Source organism: Neltuma alba, unplaced genomic scaffold, assembly GCF_004799145.2.
Source record: "Neltuma alba isolate B1F8T4 unplaced genomic scaffold, ASM479914v2 tig00012535_pilon, whole genome shotgun sequence".
Classification (NCBI taxonomy): Eukaryota; Viridiplantae; Streptophyta; class Magnoliopsida; order Fabales; family Fabaceae; genus Neltuma; species Neltuma alba.
In genome coordinates this window covers 283,260-292,401 of record NW_021637000.1, presented here as the reverse complement: position 1 = coordinate 292,401, position 9,142 = coordinate 283,260, and the positions used below count along the sequence as shown (strand labels likewise).

General features: G+C 36.8%; 1 protein-coding gene across 3 annotated transcripts; it reads right to left on the bottom strand.

Moving 5' to 3' along the window:
- Window positions 1-1,245: 1,245 nt before the first annotated feature.
- On the bottom strand, window positions 1,246-8,513 carry LOC114728437 (uncharacterized protein C57A7.06-like). 3 transcript variants are annotated; one of them, XM_028915345.1, is made up of 11 exons: window positions 8,005-8,513; window positions 6,576-6,735; window positions 5,792-6,255; window positions 5,413-5,634; window positions 4,922-5,254; window positions 3,583-3,936; window positions 3,403-3,483; window positions 3,240-3,317; window positions 2,777-3,160; window positions 1,819-1,950; window positions 1,246-1,581 (listed from the first exon to the last, which is right to left on the bottom strand). In XM_028915345.1, the coding sequence occupies exons 1-11, from the start codon at window positions 8,380-8,382 to the stop codon at window positions 1,426-1,428; spliced, it is 2,742 nt and encodes a 913-aa protein (XP_028771178.1). In that variant the 5' UTR covers window positions 8,383-8,513; the 3' UTR covers window positions 1,246-1,425. The 3 variants fall into 3 exon arrangements, 2 of the variants coding, with proteins under 2 accessions (XP_028771178.1, XP_028771179.1); XM_028915346.1 differs by lacking the exon at window positions 8,005-8,513 and adding an exon at window positions 6,810-6,987; XR_003738668.1 differs by lacking the exon at window positions 1,246-1,581 and having other exon boundaries at window positions 1,823-1,950; window positions 2,777-3,123.
- Window positions 8,514-9,142: the final 629 nt, after the last annotated feature.

Sequence of the window (9,142 nt, the reverse complement as noted above, 5' to 3'; positions counted from 1 at the left end):
ATTAATTATTTATTAATTATATTATCTTATGTATTATTAATTATGTTAATAAAAAATATATTATTAACAATTTTATTCCTTCAAATTAAAATATATCATAAAATCTATTTTTTTTGTAATTATCATATTAACTTATATCTTTTTTTTATTAATTTGTATATATAAAAAGTGCTTCTGATAACAACTATCCAAACACTCTCACTTCTCAAAATCACTTTTTCATAAAATCTATTCTTTCCAGAATCTATTCTTCCCAAAATCTATTCTCCAGAATCACTTTTCCAAACCACGGTTTGGTTTCATCCAAACACACCCTTAGGGGGTAAATAAGAAAACACAAAAACAAATGAAAAAGATCAGCGTTTCAATGAAGTAGGAAAAATTACTACAGAATTACATAACTAAAAATTTTCGCACACGAGGAAGAGATTCTTAACGCTGCCTCGAGAATAAAAGACATCTCAAATTCTCGAGTACCAAGAAAAACACTGTAAAAACAAATCAGTTAGTTGAAAATTTAAAACTGAACAATACAAGGAGCACTTGTTCTTAGGGCTGAGTAATGAGCGGAGTGGGCTAACCCGAAGGTTAGCCCATAGCCCGCCCATTTATTCATAAATAGGCATGGGCTAACCCATAACCCAGTAGTAGCCCATTTAGCCTGTATTAAATGGGCTACGGGACAGCCCATTTGGGCTGACCGGGTTACGGGGTAACCCATTTATTTTTTTTAAATTTCTTCTGTATAGTTATTTTGTATATGTAACCTTATGAAACTATCAATAAATTTTGCATGTTAAATAGCAAATCAAATATAAAATAACATCAACCATATTCAATCACACAACCTCACTTAGATTCGTAAACAATCAAAGTCTGATAAAATCATAAAAGTAGTCACTAATCATAAAGTCTCATAAACTTTAAAAGTGCCAACTTTTACCTAAAAGATAAAATAAAAGCTTAAACAAGCATGAAGGTTTGATAAAAGATGAATGAGAAACAATATCATCAATTAAATTAAGAATAAAAATATTTTTAAAAAATTAAAATTTAAATGGGCGGGTATGGACAGCCCAATACCTTGCCCATAGCCCAACCCGTTTAATGGACTACCCCGCCCATTTAAGCCCGCCCGTTTATAATCTCTTATTTGGGCTAATTGGACGGGCTTAAATGGGTAAAAATTTCATGGGTCATAGGCGGGCTAGCGGGTAATAGGTTTGTTGCTCACCCCTACTTGTTCTCTCAATCTTATTTTCTTATCATTTTCCTTTGTGCACCAAGCTTCGCGAATGAATAACGCCCGTGCTTCTTGCCAATGCTAGCTATCTGGCCTTCTCTTTACGCCACATGACCTCAACTTCTTTCCCAAACATTGAAAACTGGGAATGTTTCAAGAACTGCAATAATAAAACTCTCAAATTACACCTTGACCCGACGGTTAGTCTTTGTCTTTTTCATGGTTTTGCCACCACTGCCTTTATTTTTCAACTTAGGCTTCTCCACACCCCGCCCCGTTTTTTCAAGCGGGTCCTCAAACTCTATTGGCTTTATAATAACGCCAGGCCTCTTTACCACCTGCACAAAACCAGTAGAAGAATAAGTTATGCTAGTTTCATAGTGAGAACTGAGAAAGCCATTTGAAGACAATCTAGTTACGTGTAAAGCGCATTTTTGCTATCCATCCAAAACAAGAAAGCAAAGCCACATCAGAATGTTCCCCGCTAGATTTTGTAATCACAAAAATTGAATCCTATCGTGCAAGGTAGGTTCAAGGATAGCCAGCATGCTAAGGAAATATCCTGAAGTACTTACTTCAGGCCGGTTTAGAGCCCCTGCTGCAGTTGCTGGATTGAATTCAGGTCCAATGGGCATGCGCAGACTCTGATCAAATACCTCTTGGGACGTAAAAGGGTAAGGTAATGCTTTTGTATGAAGCTTCTCAGCCTGACATATCAAAAACAAAGTTATTAACTTCCTTAAGTTATATGAAAAGGATTAAGCTCAAAAGCTGAACATAATAACAAGTACACTAATCAGACCCCACAGACCTGTTTGGTTCCGTTGAGGAACACAGATTCCATTTTCAATACATAGAAACACAAGTGTCATTGTTTTGTCTACAAAAACATTTTTTGTTCTATTTTCCGTTCTTCTACCAAAATGAAATGTGCCGTGCACAGAACTCAAACATCGTGGCCTTACAAATTAAAATCCTCTGAAATCACAAATTAACTGCATATAATGCAATCAAGAATACGCAAAAAAAAAAAGGGGAATGCGTGTAAAAAGGGCTAGATCCTATACATATTCTCATTTGCGTCATACTCCCCACATGCGACTATAAAACAGTAAAAAGATTCAATTTCCGGCTATGTGGTAAAAGAGAAGGAAACAGAATCCAACCACGAAATCTCGCATCAATGATCAAAACATAAAATCTTTTGAGCTTTTAAAGTAGCCATTAGATTCTTAATTTTCCCTTGATTCCAAACACTCATTCAAAATCCAATGGTCAGACATTGTTCCTCTCTCACTTGGCGAAAAAATGCTCTCGCTACATATGCCCCCTCTAGATGCATGTGTGTGTTCTATATCTTTGGTACCAGGCCAACTGCCTTGAGCGAACACCACTATGTGACAATAGGCCCATCAAAGATAACTCCTCAAACTAATTCGAGAAAGCCATTGAAGATATGCAAACGATCAAACTGAATAAAATCATCTGGACACAAATAAAGGCTCCTAGAAGCTTCTAATTAAGTCTACTAACCTTTTTATCAACTTTCTCAGAGATAATCACGTGTTTTAAATGAGCATCTTTTCTCTTCTTCAGAGCTTCTTCCCGTTTTTCCTTGGCAATATCATGCTCTTTCAGCATCCAAGGTGGCAAACCTTTCTTTTGCTGTATATCTGTCCATTGGCCCCAGCCAGGGACAAGTAGAGGCTTTTCTGGCTCAGGATTCTCTTCATTGAGAATATCTTGTTTGTCCTTCTCAAAATCATCCTCCACATCATCACACGCAAAAGCTTGCCGAATGAGCTCCTCTTGAGACGGAAGTTTATATTGAAGTTTCGATCCAGAAGACAAAATTCCATCCACCATATGTCCTTCACTATCTGTATCACTAACCTCTTCAGATTCTTTTTCAGCATCCTAAGCCATTTATAAAACAAAATAAGGCACTGAACCAACAATACATCAGTTGGTTTTAACAAATGGAAAGAGTACATACTTTTAATTCTTGCCTAACAGGCCCTGTAAGTGTCAGAGATTTCTTGTTGTCAGCGTCTTTGTCACTTTTATTTTTAGCCTGCTCATTCCAAGCACATTAGGCTCAACACCTTTTATATGGAAAAGAAACATGAGAGGGAAAAATAATGCTATGCGCATGAAACCTTTTTCCACGTATCTGATGCAAATATGGCAACTTCATAGGTGGTTTTATGCCCAGGATCTTTAATAATCTCATTGAAGTTCTGTAAAAAATTGATAACATGTTAGATTCTTAATTATTTTATATCTATCAAGCACAAACCTACACCTAAGAAGTCAGAAGAAACAGGAATTTCCATCACCTTAAAGACAGAATCCTCATGAGTATCAGTGTCTTCCTGAATTAAGACAGGATCACTCATTACAACATTTTGCAAATTATTACTTCTGTCATTCACCATATCACCGTTTTCTCTGGCCTCTAACCCATCTTCACTATCACTGTTACCATAAAAGTTATCAGATTTGATCTTATCATTTGCAGCAGGAGTCTGGGATTTAGCTGTGCCAAAAACCCTTCTACCACTGACAGAAGCAATTTTCATATCTTCTGAGTGACTAGGATTCTCCAAATTCTTCAAAGAATTATCATATTCTTGAAGAGCAAGTTTGGCTCCTTCAGCAGCTGCCTCTCTTCTTTTTGCCAACGCACGCCTCTACATCAGAACAAACCATGGGGAGACCAAAAATATGCAATAAGAATTTACTGAATAAAACACTGTCAACTCTAGATTTAACACCAAAGAATATAACAAGACAAATTAGAAGCCTGAAACATATGCTCCTTCAAGTGAAGAAACAATCTAAAAGTGAATATATGCAGAGAATTTTTCCCATAGCCTTAGCTACAAAATGATTACATTAAAATTGTGAGAGGAGAACTTGTGGGAAGCTACAAAGAGCTCAATGAAAATATCTTTACTATTCACTCAAATTACAAATTACGCTACACTATTTTGGCTTTTCTTCTCTTAATTCTCACATCACTCACCCTCACACTTCCTTTAGTTTTACATGACACACATTGTACAGCACTTCACAACACACCCTATAAACATATGCATTGATATGGCGCCCTATAATTTCTTTTTACTTCTATTACATATAATAATCCCTCCAGTCATAAACATAAGATCTAGTTGAGGGATTTGTTTTTGTTCTAAATATAGGATCTCAATCTTCTTTATTTCCTTCATTTAATATTTTTTCCCCCTCACATTACCCTTATTAGCTTCAGTTTTTCTTACTCTCTTTGTTTCCCATATTTAATAACCTCATTATAATAGGAGTATTTTAGGAAAACTGATGCATTTTTAGATAATAATGGCAAATAACCAACTTTACTAATTTTATTAATATCTGCGAATTAGTTAACCAAATCTTATATTTAGAGTCAAAAGAGATAACATATTAATTACAAACATGATCCTAAATATAGATTACCCTCATATTATTAACCTTAAATATCCTAAACTTCTAAATACTAACCAAATTAATTCAGTGCAAGATCCTAAAAATTATAGAAGGAAATTAATGAGAAAAATCCAAAAAAGAGAGGGATAGTTGGTGATTATTCTTAACACAAAAAGAGGGCAATAAGCAAGCCTTTCAGAAAAATTAGAAGTAAATCACTACAATTACCATAAAAGGTAGTGAAGGCAATCCTGAATCAGGAACTTCATCTTCTTCTTCTTCTAGTACTTTCATTGTTTTATCTTTAGCTTTCTCCAACAGCTTGGAGGCCCTGTCCCTATCAGAGACAGCTAAGTTCTCATCTGCATCATCATCATCACTAGTATCATCACTGCTGCTGCTGCTATCCTTCATAGAGTTCATTTTTCTAGTCAATTCAGCATGCCTTCGGAGTTGTTCAGCAACGGCAGCACGAGTTCCATCATCTTGGTTATTTAAACCACGTGCTAGAATACGCTTAGCCCACTGGTTTTGGTTTTTATGTTTCAGAGTCATGCGTTCCTGAAACAGGATGGAAAGTGATAAGTATATCAGATACTTTTTCTTAATTTCATTATAAATATACATGTGTAGGGAGATGACAGCAGGTAAGCAAAGATCCTTTATTCTTTATCCACCAAAGATGTTAGGATTTTTAATTTTAGGAAGCAATGGAATACCTCTGCTCTCAGACGCTCCTGTTTCACAGCAAATTCTTTAGCAGCTTCAGGGTCCACTTCTATCTGAGCAGATATTGCCTTAATTCTATCTTTCTTCAGCAAACGATGGTATGTTTTAGACTTGATCTTTTTTATATGCTTTGCTTTCATTTCATGACGAAATAGAAGGCTACGCATTTTAGCAATCCGATTTCGCCGCTCCTTTTCGTCTTCCACAGAGATCTGCCAGGTCAGGTATCACAAGATGCATAATGCAATTAGAATGTTCCCGTGACCTAATATCTTGATTCACAAAATTATAGGTCATTTAACCAAATACATATTCAATGATCAGCTAATCATAACATACTCAATCATCTACGGTGTACGATATCCATACCTCGTTTAATTCAAGAAGCCTTGAACCATCCTTTTTATGAGCTTCCATAAGCTCATCATCACCAACTAGTGCAGCTATTTTCCTCTCAAACTCAGTCCTGGGCTCAAATTCAGAAGCTATTGCTCCTACAGTTGAAAACCCCAAATCTATGTTTTCATCAAATAAAATAGTAGGTGCCTCCCGGTTTCTCTTGATAATGGGCTCCCACTTTGTAATGTCTTTCTTCGACAGTTCATATGCTACCTTTCTCTCAACCTTTGCTTGATCTGCCTTTGGAAGTGGAGCATGAATGGTTCTAGCATTCTTCCCCGCTTGTTGCATACTCTTTCTAAGTTTGCTATAACCAGATTTCCCAAGAAGAGGATCCAGAAGGTCACTGCCGATGAGTCCATCACCATCAATAATATCATGACTAGGATTATATAACTCTGGTATGACATCATCCTTTCTCTTCTTCCTCCTTTCTGCATTGTTGTTAAATTTGCAAGTGCATATGAGTTCGAAAAGAAAGACAGAATCTAGAAACATCAAAGCATAGCTCTACAAATCAAAGTAATTGTTATGTTATATGTATATGCCTCTAATTCAAAAAGAGCTTAAAAATAAAATAATTCATAAACACAATAGTCAGAAATGTGTTCAGAAATTTTAAGATACACATAAACAGCTTCTACAATTCTTCTATAACACATGATCAACAAACTTCTATCATTTGTATCCCCAATAATTATTTCCATTACCATTTTTTCTTGCATAACAGAAAAGTTAAAACCAACTATCGCACCTTCAAAAGCCTCACTTGGCATCCCAGTAATTCCTTGCAACATTCTCGTATGCCTTCCATCATCTTCTTCTTCAGAATTATCACTCATGGCCTTTGCATCCTTGGTTCCCCAGTTGTCACCATCATCCAAATTCTCATCATCAGATTCCAGATCCTCATCCTAGATAAAGAAAGAAAAAGATCAACGGCGATGAATGATAAATCTATGATGACTACGCTTCATTAAAAACTTACCAATCAACAAAGAAACGAAGAAATGCAAACCAAGTTAGACACTTAGAAAGCATCTAGCTAAAGGACATAAATTGTTTACTTGCAATGCAATGTCCTGAGTAGCATAAGACTCAGATGTCAATTTCCAATGCCATGGTTTCATTAGTGTCACTATTCCCCTAGTACCATAGTACCTTATCGTTTGGTGTCCCCACAGACTATTTCTCCTGAGCATAAAAAAAATATTCTGACATTATACAACTATTTCACATCAAAATTAACAGGACCCATTGATTTTCATCCATTTCTGGTGGAAATAACAAGGGGACTCGGCTGAAAATAGAGTTATGAAACAAGGCATTAATAGAATATGGAAGAGGAGTAGAATTCAAGCTCAGGCGGCAAATTAAGACAAATGCGCACATGTGTGTGTGACAGGTAATATTCATTTCAGAGCTGAGAGGTCGAATTAAATTCAAAAGAAAATTCCTAAAGCAACTCGAGCAACAAAATGTCAAACCGAGGATGAACCTTCTTTTCTAAGAACCAGATCAGTAATGACATGTAAAACTAAGGGCTTAACTAGGAGTCGCGAAAAAAGTCAGGTGGCGTAGCATGGAATGTGGTGAGGGAAACAAAGGAAGTTAGCGATAAAAAGTTTGTTAGTGAATGAAAAATATCAATAAATTGATGAAGTGAGTTTGAAGAAGGAAATTTCCGAAATGTTTCCCTTTCAAATACCTGGCAAGCAGAGAATTTTAAAAATTAAAAATAATTTTATATTAAAAAAAAAATTCAAGAGAACCCACAACACCCTAAATCATTAGCCCCGTTAGCTTTTGAACATTCGATAGGTGGTTTTGGTCCCATAATCAACCCTCCACCCCCACCTGCATACTACTCGCACATCATTTTTCCCAATCAAACGCTGGTAATGGAGCAAACTTTCTATGTTATTACAGTTCAGCGTGAATCTGCTTATCTTTATAATGATTCACTCGATTTACAAGTTATTAAGCTCCATGACAAAAGCACTCAATTCAGAACAGAGGCAGTTCAATCACAATCCTAACCCTTCCATCAAATGGAACAAACTTTTGAATCTCGGTGCCTGAATCCTCCAAGGAATTCCCTATCTCTCTCACACGCGCACGACAGACAAACAAAAGGGTGAGCAAATAAACCCCCGGGGGGGTGGGGAGTTCCAGTTCCAAACCTTGAAGTCCTCAGACAGATCATCCGGCAGCTCATACTCGAACTTATACACCCCAACCTGGTCATAGCGCTTGTTTTTCTGAGACTCCTCTTCGGCTCGTTCTTCATCCAACTCGTAAACATCTTTGCCGTAAATTTCTCCGCCTTCAATGTAATGATCAGAGGCAATATCTTCATCGCTATTCAGGGCGGCAGTTGGGTTTAAGCGTTCAATCTCTTTTTGCAATGATGAGGGTAAGCGGGGGCCGCTCTTCCTCCGTCGGCCCCCGTTCTTCGATTGAGCTCTGGAATTGGAAGACTTCTGCTTATTACTGTTCTTCTTCGACTTCTCTCTTCCCCTGTTGCCATCGTCCCTGCGTTTTCTCTTCGTGTCAGCCATATGGTTGCCGCGCCGCGCGAGACAGAGTTTTCCCAGAGGCGCTCACGACCAGTATTGAGATTGGAAGACGTCTTAAGGCCGTGTCGAGTTCTGTTTGAGCATTGGCCGGTATGCAAAACGGCGGTTAGGGCTTCGGAGCCGTCCCCCCAGTTTAGTAACCTTTTTTCGAGCGAAGAATGTTTTTGGCTGTTTGGGAAGTTGGTAAATGATCATCAATTCTGATTGGTTGATGTCATCCAAACACGCCTTAAAATCAATTACCAATTATTCAGTTAAAATCGTAATTTATTATTAATAAGGTGTTAAATCACCTTCTTTCAGCAGCTTCTGTTATTAGAGAACAAATCCTCTCGAATTCCCCTTTCTCCTTTTCTTCTCACAAGATCTCATTTTCACTGGTAAAGAATAGAAAATAACATAGAATGAGTGGTACCAATACAAGTTTGTCTAGTTAGTAAAGAATTAGCTAGTAATATATAAAATCATGAGTTTGAATTCCGCTATTAATATGAGAATCTTCTTAATGAACGATCTGTAAGCACTTTGATATTGGTGAACCTCCGGAGTCTAACTCGTCCAAATTTTAGCATATGTACGCACACATAAAGAACGAGTGATTGATAAGTAAAACAAATAATTATCACCAACGAGGGTTAAGACTAACGAAATTGACTCATTTCTTACAATGTGATGAATTAAAGTTCGAATCTTTATTAAGAAATATACTCGTATTTAATGCTCGATTTGACCTCAAATATGA